Genomic DNA, 14154 nt, shown 5'->3' with positions numbered 1-14154 from the left:
CCTGTAAACCGATCATTTGGAGCATTAGAGCGATACTGATATTCAATAAATTGGTGTGTACTGCATGGTTATATGTAGACTTCAAAGTTCCACCTGGGGAACTAAAATATCAGACCCACAGGCAGATAGCATCTGATACTGCATATTGTTAAGCACCAAAGCCAGACTTGGCATCTTAATATGGGCAACTTCTTGCCCAGAGGTTTACAGTTTAAAGAAAATATATTATCTATATAAAGAAAGGAGGTAGGAAAAAGAAGAGGTAAATGAAGCAAATCATGGGAAGGAAGGCCTGAGCAAGAGAAGTATTTAAGGATGGTTGTGGATGGAGCAAAGCAGAGGTTATCAGGCAGCGCAGGGGTGGGGGAACTGTGGCCCTCCAGATGTTACTAGATTCCAGGCCCCATCATTTCCACCTTGCATAGCCAATGGTCAGGAATGATGGCAGCCCAGCAGCAACTGAAGGGGCCACAGGTTCCCTACACCTGAGCTAGAGAGTATTTCACTGGGAAGGGGTAGCTATGAAAAATATGTCCCGGTAGATGACAGTGATTGAAATTCTGGACTCAGAAACAAGATAGGTGGTGGCCAGGTAGAAAGACTGACAAGACCAAAAAGGTGAAAGAAGATAAAGCAGACAGAAAGGAGTGGGAGAAATGGACACACTTAAAAGATATGTAGGAGAAGCTTGAGCAGAACATGATTGAGCAAGTCAGAACAAGGTGAAATTGTGTAACCAAAGTGATGCTCAGGAGACGAATGGAGTGACAGACTTGAATAAGGCAAAAGCAGACTCCATTGTACCCCTTCCAGTGCTAAAAAGAGAGAAGCCCAGTAATAAAAAGCCTGGAAAATGGTTGCACAACCATTGAGTTTTTCAACTTGCATAAGCCCTTTTCCTGGCATCTGCTCTTCTTATCAACTGTCAGCCTGCAGTCACTCATCTTTTAGACTTGCATTAGCTGATGAGAATAAGTATCTTCCCTGGAAACATTTGCTGTTTTCTGCATCATTGGCTAAAAAGAACTCCAAAGATTCCTTTTCCCACACCAGATTGGACTTGCAACTTTAAATGCTATTATGCTCGTTCAAATCGACCTCAGAACACAATGGCAATCACAGTGCATTCAGAAGAGCACGTACAGGAGCAAATTGACAGCCGTATTGTTAGTTTGGTAGGGAAGGGTAGGCACCCCTCATGGTTATTTGCCACATGAAAACAAAATTGTCTTCTAGTCTCAGAAAATCAACAATAAATTGTTGTAGAGTTCCCAACATCAAAATGAGTTTGCAGTCATTTCATGGTGGGGTGTTTTTTTCCTTTGCTGATTTTTAAGCTTTGAAAAGAAAAAGGGAAATAATCCAAGTCATTATCTTACATTCCAGCCCTTCGGTGTGAATCAACCTGGTCCTTACATTATGTATACCACAGTGGATGCCAATGGATACTTGAAAAACGGTTCAGGTAAGACTTCTTTCTGTTGACTGCCTTCAATGTGAGTTTCCCAATGTGGAGCCCACCAGCATTGGTTGAGGAGGGATGTCTTCAAAGAAAGGGAACCAGGTGAAGAAAGTGGCAGTTGCCTGGATTCACCAAACCCTCCATGGAAACACAAGAGCATGGCAGGCAATGATAATCCCATAAACCAGTGGTTCTCGACCAGTGTGCCATAACACCCTGGGGTGTCTTGAATGAGAGTCAGGGGTGCCAAGGGCAACACTGGCCTCTGTCCCTCTTTCCTTCCTTTCCGCCTCTGGTGCCCTCTCGCATTTCTGCCTCCCCAAGGCTTGTGTAGCAATTTACCTCACGTTCACCTTTGGCCAGTCTCCATTGGGCTGCTATGGCTGGGGGTATCCTCTTCCTAGGTCCCTGGGGGGGTGAGGACTGGCGTGGCAGTGGCGGTGGCTGCTCAGATGACTCACAAGGAGAGGGGAGAGGGAGGAGGCTGAGGGAACACTCCGCAAGGGAGGGTGTTCAAAAAGGGGTGAGGGACTGCTGGCTCTGCAGGCAAGGGGTGACACAACTGGGCTTCTGAGGCTCAGAGCATGCTTCCCCACAGGGGGGCAGCAGAAAGAATGTTGTTGGTCAAGGGAACTGTGGACTCCAAAAGGTTGGAAACCTCTGCCATACCCCATAGTGGAGAAGCAGGGAATATGGACAGGATATCCTGTCTATGCAAATATGATGTGTTCTTAGGAGAGTTGGCATTCTTAAAATAGTGGTTCAGATACTAGACAGCAGAAGCAAAGAAAGAAAATAAGAAAATAAAATTGTCTTAAGACCCATTATGGATTAAAACTAACGTTCCATTGAATCCGTGGGGCACGCGAGTCAAAACTTAAGTGTGTCTCACTAATTTCAGTGGACTCAAGTTAACTTAGTTGCCCATAATTTGTACCTCTCTTAAGCTTTGTCCCATCAGCATCGTATTCAGCAAACATATTTTAAAAACCTGAATCATTAAACAAGAAAACAGTGACAAAAGATGGATTTATAACAAATAGGCATCTTTCAGTTTTCCTGTTTTGGGTGCTGTGCTTTTGTTGTTGCCAATGTAAGGAATAAATAGTAGCCAAATTTCTATAGAAAAAAAAGAGTCAAACATAAAATGTCATATTTGCTGTTATCCCGCCCCCTGCCCCGCAAAAACACACACTTGTAGCTAGCTAGCTAGACTGTTGGATGTGAGCTAATCAGTCTAGAGTGTTAGTGTGGAAACACATTGAAGTGTCTTCCAGAGTTGTGAGTTTTTGCTTACTTGGAGAGCAGCCATGGTGCAATGGCTAGAAAAATGGTCTTGGGTGTAGAAGAAAACAGCTTTGACTGCCTAGCAGAGTTATTGTGATGGTTGTTGTCAGGGTGAGCATTGAATGGTGGAAGAGAGAGAAATGTAACAATCTAACATCAATAGCTTTGGCCATGTTTTTAGCAAATTACTTCAAAATATGTTACCCCAGGGTTAACACTATCAATTTCTAAATTGTTTTCAATTTTTATCTACATTTATTTTCCTAGGGAGTATGTTGTTGTTTAAAGGCCCTGTCCTGTCTTTAACACAGCTCTGCCTGCTTGTTTCAGACTTGAGTCCCCTTGATAGTTAATTTGCTGGTAGGAGCCCACTTCTTTACAAAGAGCCAAAGGTAATGATGACCCATGAATATACATGGCTGTGCTATAATTGTATTCTCCAAGAGTTGTGACTTTAGGCAAATGGGTCCCCTTTTCTCGTCAGAAAAGTTTTGAGCCTTTTTTTGGGGGGGGATGGGAGAATGGATGGATATAGCTAGGTTGTTAACCTTCTTATTAGGGCAAGGGTGTACACAGTTAATGCAGCTTTGAATGAATGTATCATGACCTTTATTTACTCTTAATTGTTCTCATTGGGTCTGTTTATGCAGTCATGACTTCTTTTTTTGTTTACTTATTCACTAAACTGGTCATGAATGATAATGGGGTCAGTGCAATCTCAGGCTTGCAATCCTTAATATTTCAAGGGAGCTGATGCCTTGTAAATGCACACAGGGTTGTGGAACAGCTGGCTGCAGGTACCCATATAATTAAGCAGATTATAATAAGCATCTCATATACAGACAGGGTGGTCATATTTTAACTATTCAAAACTGGAAGCAGACCGGATCTCTGCATGAAAACTGTCAGTCTGGGTGGTTTTATAACCATGTTGGCTTTTAATAAATGAAAACATTTTTTAGCACACAGATGGTAAGGAAAACCTGTCCCTCTGATAGGAGGACATAGGAAGAGGTAGAAAACCAGCCTGGAGGTTGTACCAGCAGAGAATTCAGCTCCCTGGGAGCCAAGCTTGTCTAAACTTCCAGTGGATTGACATACATAGACTAAGTAGGGCAGGCCACAATGATCAATAACAGGGATCTTTTGAGGACCCAGCCTTTTTACATGGATCCAATTTGGATGTTCATTAGTTCCAGTTATTTCAAAAGCCTGTGCAGCTTGTGACACGCCATCAGACATGGGACTTGTGGATTTTGCCCAGGGGTCACGCAGAATCTCTCTCACTCCAATTTCCTACAGGATTTCAGTATGAAATCACAAGTACGAGCCGTTTGTGCTTCTAAAATACCAACAGCTAATGACCGTTCGCACCAGCTGCCTTCTGGGGTCAGTGCCGTCTGAAATGGCACTGTCACATCTAGAAGGGAAGGCTTGTGACTGGCTGCTAAAGAGCTCAAGCCTCATGATAAGAGATGCGATGACTCCAGCACAGCTTAGATGGCAAAGAAGCATGGTTTATTCAAATGGATCAAACCCCAGACAGCGAGTGTTAGTATGGGCGAGGTGATGAATCATACATCATTTCTTTCCATAGTGAAAATGGTAAAATGTTGCCATCTTGGTAGCTTAAAAATCCATACATCTTATAAATATATCCCCTGCTTCCTCAGTGTTAGCAGAAACCCAGGTTCTAATCTATATTCTGCCTGTTTTGAAAGTAGTTGACACTTAATTCATCAGAGCAGAATATGAATGTTTAACTAATGATTGCAGCAGAGGTGGGGAACCTTTTAAGCCTGGTGAGACAGATACTTCACTCCTCCACTCACAGGAGGTCACTTCGGTCACCTGTCAGTCTCATGTCATCAATGTGGCCACGATTTCCTTTGTGATGTGGCTTGTGCACTGCAAAGGAAATTCCCAGCTGGTCCACATAGGACTTAAAGTCACCGCTGATGAATCCTGACTTCCTGCTCCACTTGGGAACAATCCCAGCAGGGATTGCGTTTAGCACCAAATTTTAGGGACAATAAATACAAGCCCCACTTGCCAAAGAGCAACCAGGATCATATTTTCAGGCTCCCAATTGTTCTCTTGCAGTCATATCTTTATTTAAGATACATTTGATGTTGTATATAAGAGCTTTTCAATCTGTGTGTCACTCCCCACACTCCTCCCAGGGCTTGGAAAGGGGCTAGTTTAACGTTCGGTTTGCTAGTAAAACTGAATTACTGTGTCTCAATACAATGCACGTCTAAAAAGCGTGTCACCAACATGAAAAGTTTGAAAAACACTATTGTATATGATGTCAGAGGTGGGGCTGCCTTAGAAGAAAGGGTTCATCACTGCTGGTTTGGAGCATGTACTAAGAATTCTAGGTATTTAAAACGCTCCTTAACAGTTAACCTGTTAACAGTTAAACTTTACTAGGCTCTTTCCCAAATCACAGGTAGTTCAGAAACAACTTAATTCAGAGTTGCCTGAGCAATTCTTAACTCTGACCTGAGGGTCGAAGAAGCCCTTCTACAAAGAAACTCTTAAAATAAGGAATTATTTGTTTTGGAGCAGGTCAAATTGCATTTAGCAAATAACACTAGGAAGGCACTATGTAACTTCAAATCATCCGAGGTCTTTTAATACATGATACAAATATATGTCAGATATATACAGTATATAACTCCAGATACCATGTGTAATGTAGTGAATTCTCAAGAAAGAGAAGCTGGTGACCTAGATGCCAAAATAGTAATGCGGGATGTTAGTCTAGCATTGCAGCTAGCCTGTAGTCAGTGCAAGGAAAGTCATTATCCTTAAGCAATAATTGTTAGGAGCGGGTTTGGCAACTATATTAACTTGGAGGAGAAGAGGTCTGTGAAAGTTATTATTGAGGTCTTTTCCAGCCAGAATGCTGCTCGCTAACATGAAATGTTCATGAACAATGAACTTTCATTTGAACCAAAAATTGTAGCCGTAAATAACAAAAAATATTTCTTTGTGGAAAAGGGCTTGACGAAAAGGGTTCTGGTATAATAGTTTTCTTGTACGATGGTCTGTCCTTTCAGAAAAGAAATGCTACCAACTTGCTTGCAAAATGTATGTCTGGGCATAGCATTTTTTTTGTATGTTTGTCAATAAAATGATCTCTGTGTTCTACATGTTAAACATATTAAAGACTCATTCTGTGACCAACATCTTCCGTACAGCACAGCCTAGGGGAAAACGCGAACTTTTTGCTGTAGCTTAGTTATGCCTTCTCAATATCTTGTCAACCTACACTGGTTCATCTCAAACACATTTTTAATGTCGTTAATCTCCTTGGGCACTGCACCAAAGACACCAAGAAAGCCCATCCTCTAGGACAGAGGTGGCCAACTCCCAAGAGACTGCAGTCTACTCACAGAGTTAAAGACTAGCAGTGATCTACCCCCTTTTGGGGGGTTCAGGTCAAAGTTGTTGAACTTTTTTTAGGGAAGAGGGAAGCCCGTTTCTTGGGTGTTCAGATCAAAGTTTTTGAGCTTTTTTTTTAAGAAGGAAAGCCCTGTTATGGGGGGTTCAAGTCAAACTTGTTGAGCTTCTTTTAGGGAGGAGGGAATGCCCTTTTAGGGGGTGAAGGGCCAAAATGTTGAGCTTTTTTTAGGGGAGCCAAAGTTGTTCAGCTTCTTTGGGGGGAGCCACTGATCTACCAGTGATCTACCACAGATGTCCAGTGATCTACTGGTAGATCACGATCTACCTGTTGGACGTGCCTGCTCTAGGAGATCAATTCCTATAGAGGTGTGAAGCACAAGGTACAAAAATGTGACATTTTTCAAATCAGATCCTAAATAGAAAGCCTTGTGGTTATAAAAGAGAAACAATTAATATTGTGTACCCTAAATTTTCCAATGTACAGTTCGTAGTATAATTAACTTTGTTTTTCAAAGATTGCAGAAGTTGAGTATAGATATTTCATTATTATTTTTCTTATTTGCAGCCCACTTTTACACAGTAATGTATTGCCTTCAAAATTTTCTGTTTAGGGATAGGGATATGTCCTCACAGAAAAAAAGGTACTGGTATTAGTCCCAAAAGAGTAGTATTATGAGCCATCAAACCTTGGAAATACATTTTTTCAGAAGGTGCACTGGAGGGCTTGTACTACGAGCCACTAAGAGATTTGGGGGGGGGGGAATTCTCCAGAGTTGATGAGCTTTTGGGGGGGGTGCATAAAATCGTTCAACACCATCACAGACTTACACCAATTGTCTCCACCCCAATGGCAGCCAGTCAAAAACAGCACTTGACACAGCCTCCAATCACATGCACTAGCGACGCAGATAATCTCCTGCTTGTGTCTTTCGAGACCCCAGAGGAGGCGGAGAGTGTCCTCTGCCTAGTCCATGGGTAGACAAACTAAGGCCCAGGGACCACATCCGGCCCGATTGCCTTCTAAATCCGGCCCACAGACGGTCTGGGAATCAGCGTGTTTTTACATGAGTAGAATGTGTCCAGCCCCCCACAAGGTCTGAGTGGACTGGCCCCCTGCTGAAAAAGTTTGCTGACCCCTGGCCTAGTGCCTTCGTGTGTGCTCTCTCTCTCTCTCTTGCCCATAGATCCATCGCTTCCACGCTCCCATCCCCCCCTTCCAGCTGGTTGGCGGGTGCACAACTTCACCCAACGCTGCTGCGGGCGGAGCATACTCTACAGACCATTTCCTGCCTGCAGCAGCATTGGGGGGGGGCGTCACCCACTTCGCAAACACCCAGCAACATTCCTGCTTTGGTGACTACATGCGTGCCCCGCTCTGGCACACAGGCCATAGGTTCACCATCACTGGCTTAGGGTGATAGTTAGCTTGACCCCACTGCAGTGTCTTCTAGTATCTAAAGTTCTTATGCGTTGTGAAGCAGATCTTCTCAGGAGCTGGGGGGAGTTAATAGTGTGTGAATTGCAAACTTATGTAGGTGGAGGAGTGATAACTTCAAGCTGCAATAGAGCTCAGCCCAGAATTAAAGCCTTATGATGTATAAATATTGATGAATTTATGAGATTAGTTTTTAAATATTAATGGCCCGTTGTTTGCAAGCAATATTATAGTCAGCTTCTTGAGTGTCAGGCTTCGGTGTCGCTCTTGCCATCAAACAGATGATGATTAACTTATTAGCTCCTAACATTTACTAAACACTGAGCAATAAAGCCTAGGGTAATAGACTATTCCTTTCCTATGGCTTACAAGGAAAGGAAATTTTGTTTAGAAACAAACACAGATATGAAATTAGTTCATCATCTTACCCCAAGCTATACATTAATAAATTATAATTAAAATAATTCCTGACATTTATATCTAGCATTCAGGGTGTTCAAAGTGTTTCACATATGTTGTTCCAGTAATCCTTTCAACAGCCCTGCGGGGCATGTCTATATTTTCATCCCTGTTTTGTAGGTGTGAAGCTGAGGCTCATAAAAGGTGGGCTGCCCTGAGGTTGCCTGGTGAATTGGTAACAAATGAACTGGGATTTTTTTCTTCATTCCCAATGCATTGTGCATTTCGTTATACTAAGAATGCATATATATTTTTTCTAATTAAAACACAGGACATAGGTATGCTGGTGGCTTGTATCCAGCTAAGTCCCACTGAGCAGACTCTTCAAAATCAATGGACTTAAGTTAGAGTCCCTTGATTTAAATAGGTCTACTCTGAGTATGTCTTATTCAGGTAGAACCCCTGTGCATTTTAGTGCAGATTAAAGAACTTGCTTGGCAGTTTCCTTTTTTAAGTTTTTGTAGTTTAAGCCATCTCGCTTAAGACCAGCGCTCACTTTTGTTTTGGCTCTGTTTGGCTAGAAATTATCACATTCAAGTACAGTATCAATCACCCAGCTGAAATTTTCTGAAGTGAAGGGGGATTAGGCAGAGTTTCAGCTTTTAAACAGAGCTTCTTGCAGTTTGGGAAAGACTTCCTAAGTGTCAAACTAAATATTTGAGGGAAATCAATTCTTGCAGAACCGATTCGTTCAGATGCTCCCATGAGCAAAGAAGGCATACCATCATCCGGGACAAATTCCAAAGTAAACGTAACTTTGCTAGTTTAAACAACAACAGGCAGAACAACAAACGAGCCCTGTGGCACCTTCACAGTGTTTTTGTGGCATCAGGGCTGCCATTCAAGCTTTTAGACCTCCGGCCTATACTGCGCTATCACTGCATTCAAAGTACTTTGCAGAACGAATTGCTGTCGAATAAAATTCCACCGCCCCAAGGAGTGTGCTGCTTAATTCAGATTACAGAAGACTACAATGAGCAGCTTCTATAAGCATCTGTCATTCTCCTCTATTGCTGGAATTCTCCCATTTGTGCTTGAATAACAGGGGACCAGCAAAGAAACCCGAAAAAGATTTGAATTATTATTATTATCATCATCATCATTAAAAGCAAGTTTCCTAAACTATATTTTTGGCTGCAGTTTTCCTGTACTATTAAGAGAATTCTCTTAAGACTTTCTTTTCCTAACTAGTTAGGAAGCTCTGCCTATAATGTTTCAGAGAGACATGACTAATCACTGTTAAATTCTGTAACGTATTAACCCCGTGGCTCTGTCCGACAAGCATGAAAGGGCTGCAAGAGCATATCTCTGTCCTTAGCTCTGGGATCATTTTTCTTCTTGATTCATTGCTCTTTATGTCCAGATTCAAACTAGATTCCACAACCAATGCCTTATCACTGAGTTTTTGTTCTTCGCTGGCAATTTCTAACCCTCCTTGGCAGCCTGGCCTTTCACCTTCTGCTGAGCCAGCATCTTCATTAGCCCTTCTGGGCTTACACAGTTTAGCAATGCCATGATTATTTAGCGCCGTTCTAGGTCCTTGAACTTATGATCTGCAGTAATAGTGCGAGCTGCGTACGAGTTGTTTGCAGCAATTTTACCAATATAGTTATGAAAAATACATTTTCAGCAGCATGTAAGATACAATCAATTTGTGGAGCAGAAGGCTAATCCTCATTAGGGAGTCCCCTCTCTTTTGTACTTGAGACGCAGTGCTTGAAAGGGATGCTTTCAGGAGGCAGAATGTTCCCTAGAAAATGGAAGAGAGAACATTCCCTAGGGCCAGGGATCCAGTTTCAGAAGCTGCGTAGAATGCATCAAGGTGGTTACCTTTTTCAGCCAAAAGTTGCACATTCCCAGGGGGGGGGCATAAACCAGCGGTGAGCATGACCAGGGGAAAAAGTGGGCATATTTTTACCTTTGTACAGTAGGCTAGTTTTTGCTATCATTTATTTATTACATTAATATCCCACCTTTTTCCTCCAAGGAGGCCAACGTGGTGTACATGGTTCTCTTCCTCCCCATTTGTCCTCACAGCAACCCAGTGATGTAGGTTAGGTTGGGAGAGTGTGAGTGGCCCAAGGCCACCCAGAAAGTTTCATGGCTGTGTGGGGATTTGAACCTTGGTCTCCCAGGTCCTATTCCAACACCGTAACCCAGTGGTCCTCAAACTTTTTTCTCTGGGCCACACTATCAGAATAAAAATTTGCTTGCACCACACCAAAATTTTTATTGGTAAGAAATACGTTGGGAAACAAAAAGAAACTACTCCTAGCAGTGGTTGATTTGTAACATAGAACACAACTATTTTATCATCCAGAAAATATAGAACAATGCAGCTCCATAGGAGCTTGAATCATTCCCAAAATATAATTATAAACAAGCCTCTTACATATGTACCTTAACTACAAACTCAGTGAGAGGTGTGAGCTTGCTTTTACTGGATAATCTCATTTATATTAGGCATAATTTGAGACAGACAAACTCTAATCTCGCCATCACCGCAAAGAAGCCTTTCTCTTTTCTGATCTTTCATATATGTCAGAGTTGAAAATCCCTTTTCGCAACAATATGCCGTGGAGAACTGTAGAAGAATAGCCAGTTCTCTTGAAGAGAGGTGTGGATACTGTTTCTGGTTGTATATCCCCCCCCCCCACCCTCCCAAAAAAATTAATACTGTAGCCCAGAGCTCTGCAAACTTTCCATGTTGGTGACACATTTTTTAGACATGCATTATTTCGCAACACAGTAATTCAGTTTTACTAGCAGACCAGACAGAGGTTGAAACTAACCCCTTTCCTGCGAGAAACACAGGGAGCGTTCACGCAACACACCTACACACTGTAGCTGACACACTAACGTGCCGTGACACACAATTTAGAAAGCTCTGCTGTACTGTGCTGTGCTGTGCTGAGCTGAGCTGAGCTGAGCTGAAATGTTTAACTATTTATTTGATTGTCCTTGAATCTTCTGGCACGTTCGCCATCCTGTCCCCCCCACCCCACCAGTGTGGCGTACCACAACCTTTGAGAACCACTGCTACACCACTCTGGCTGTCGTCTACACACACACACACACACACACACACACACACACCTCCCTGTCTCTCCTCTATCCAGGAAAGCAAGAGTCATTAACTGACTTCAAGGACACATTACACTGCAGGGGTCAACAAACTTTTTAAGCCATGTGGTGGGCGGGACTATATTTTGAAGAAAAAAATATATGAATGAATTCCTATGCCTCACAAATAACCCAGAGATGCATTTTAAATAAAAGGACACATTCTACTCATGTAAAAAAAACACTGATTCCCGGACCGTCCACAGGCCAGATTGAGAAGGCGATTGGGCCACATCTGGCCCCTGGGCCTTAGGTTGCCTACCCCTGCTGTTTTTACAGCCTGCCAAAACCTCTCAACCAGGGTATGAAGCAAGCTTAGGGAGGCTGTGTGGCCTTGGGGAAGGACCAGAGAGAAAGGCCTGGCATTTGGCCCCTTGGCCTTAGGTTTCCTACCTCCAGAATACATTTTTCAGGCAAGAATAATACTTCCCAACATAAAAAGAAGCTTGTAGTTGTGCCAGCATCCCTTGATTAAATAAAAGGCATAATCTTAACCATGTGCACTTTTGCTTGAATTAATATGGCATCTATATTACTAACTGCTGCCAAGTGTGAGGAGTTCTAGGAAGCAAATAGTGATGGAGTTTTGAGAATAGTAGCTGGGTGGAAGGGATAACAGGCTAATACTGGAAGGGGAAGCTAGAGAGATGGGGGGGGGGAGTGACATGTCTCAGCCAGGGGAGGGAGGGATACTTGATTGGGAAAGTAGCAAATGTTTGTAAATTGGAAAAGAGTGTAAGATGAAGGTTGCAAGGCCAAAGTGAGGGGGAATGGAAAAAAACATAACATGATGAGTCTGCAGACTCATGACTGGAAAAAGGAACAAGCTGCATCCCCTTTCAAGGAGGAGTGCCTCTGTAGAAGAAAAATGGAGCCTTGTACTACCATCAGAAGATGGGGGTAAAAAAAAAGAGGGGGGGAATGTGGTTGGCTTCTCTCCCCCATTTGTTTCTTCTAGTAAAAAAACCATTCCTTTAAAAGGGATGCAGAAGAAAGCTAGTTCAGCCACAGTATACAACGTTCAAGCTTGAAGGTCCAATTTGCAAAACATCTGCACAAATGAGATTGTGCAGATGGAAACTCTTCCTCTTCCTGACACCTTCCTCTTGTTTCCTCTTCCAGTCAGCCCATCTCATGAACTCGCTTGCTTCCATTTGCCTTTGGCTTTGTAAGTTTAAGTAATTACCACAGTGGCCCCAGGTCCTGCGCACCTGTCAGAGGGAATCACCTTTCCAGGTATCTTTGCAAAGGTGCTGAGTCACTCTTAGCGTTATTTCCTTAGTATGCCTGAAGCTGCTGTTTCTTTTCTTTTCTTTTAAAATAGAATAAACCAGGGTCTCCCTTGTTTTTGTTTGCAGTTTTCTCAATAAATTAGAGAATTTTTACATCTGTGACTTTACTTTGATCAACAGTGCCAGAACTGTGGAGCTTGAAAGGGGGGAATGAAAATTTGCACAGCTGTTTTCCTTTTCATAATCACAGCCATTCTGATCTGCATAACAATGAGAGCCAGCCTGGCATATTTGGCAGCCCACTCCAGTGACCTCTGTGGGAGGTGGTGGAGCAGAAGCAAATCGCAGAACGTGGTGGAAGAGCTCATTTGAACATGCTGGGGAGATGAGAGGCATTTTCTTTCCCTTTCCTTGTTTGCTGTGTATTATGGGCCTATGGCCGAAATAAAGTTTATCTATCTATCTTTCCCTTGGCTGAGCCTAGTCCTTGAACAAGGGTGGCCGTTCAGTGCGTTCCAACCTCTGTGCAACTTGCTCTTTTATTTTAGACCAGTCAGGTTTTTGGATATTTGACTGGAGAAGGTGATAACAGCAGAGCTAAGGAGAGAGGTTGCAAATGATTTCTCATTGGCTGGAGCGGGCTATCAGTGACTAATCTATGATCTGCCTCCACAGTTGGAAGCAGCAATGCTTCTGAATACCAGTTGCTGGGAACCACAGAAGGACAGAGGGCTCTTGTGCTCAGATCCTCCTTGAGAGCCAGTGTGGTGTAGTCTCGTAATCTGGCGAACCGGGTTCGCATCTCCGCTCCTCCACATGCAGCTGGGCTTGGGCTAGTCACACTTCTTTGAAGTCTCTCAGCCTCACTCACCTCACAGAGTGTTTGTTGGGGGGGAGGAAGGGAAAGGAGAATGTTAGCCGCTTTGAGACTCCTTAGGGAAGTGATAAAGCGGGATATCAAATCCAAACTTCTTCTTCTTGAGGGTTTCCTACGGGCATCTGGTTGGCCACTGTGAAAACAGGCTGCTGGACTAGATGGAACATTGGCCTGATCCAGCAGTTTCTTCTTAGGTTTTCATGTATTGGTTTTGTCAAGCATTACTGTTTCCTGATTCTTCATCTGCACCTCTTTCCAAACAATAACACCACCGTTTGGATGTCCAGCCATGCTTGTTTGTTTTTCTGTCATTCTTTGCTTGAATTGTATGTACCAACCTTTCTGCATCACTTATGCATGGTGGGGCATGTATGAGTGAAGGAGCTCCCGTGTGAAAGAATTGGATGTTTGTCGGAAATAACTCTGGGAAATGAGCAGTTTGTCTGGTCAAGTAACTCAGCATGTTTCTTAATGACAGTATGAAGTCAAGCTGCTGTATTTAAAAGTCAGTTTAAAATACAGCATGGAAATCATTCTTCTCCATTTGTGTCACCTATCAGGTTCATCATCAAGTCAACAAAAACACTGAGGTGAATTAGGCATGTCGGCAGTACAGTCTGTGTAGGGCTTGAGCCACCTGCAACTTGGGGCTTCTAGAACAGAGAAAAGAAAGGAACAAAATGGTTCTGAAATGTTCTGAAATTATCCTGCCTGTGAATTGCTAGTATTTACTATGAATTGTTGCTGCATTTGAGGCCACGGGTTCTTTCCCTCTGCCTGGTGTGCAACACTTGAAAATGAGGGGGTGGATTTCTGTATAGAAGCTGGAGGCCCACAGAAGTAGTGTCCAGTGGAGAATTGAACATGA

At 43.0% G+C, this 14154-nt stretch overlaps 1 protein-coding gene across 1 annotated transcript in view; it reads left to right on the top strand.

The window, feature by feature from the left end:
• The window catches only part of ITFG1 (integrin alpha FG-GAP repeat containing 1), a 110478-nt gene that overhangs the window by 77075 nt on the left and 19249 nt on the right, over positions 1–14154 (top strand). Inside the window, exon 14 of the mRNA XM_035117352.3 lies at positions 1387–1465. Coding sequence (XP_034973243.2) covers positions 1387–1465 — 79 coding nt within the window. The remainder of the gene's footprint in view (positions 1–1386; positions 1466–14154) is intronic.

Source organism: Zootoca vivipara, chromosome 6 (assembly GCF_965207765.1).
Source record: "Zootoca vivipara chromosome 6, rZooViv2.hap1.1, whole genome shotgun sequence".
Classification (NCBI taxonomy): domain Eukaryota; kingdom Metazoa; phylum Chordata; class Lepidosauria; order Squamata; family Lacertidae; genus Zootoca; species Zootoca vivipara.
This window is presented reverse-complemented; position numbering and strand designations above follow the sequence as displayed.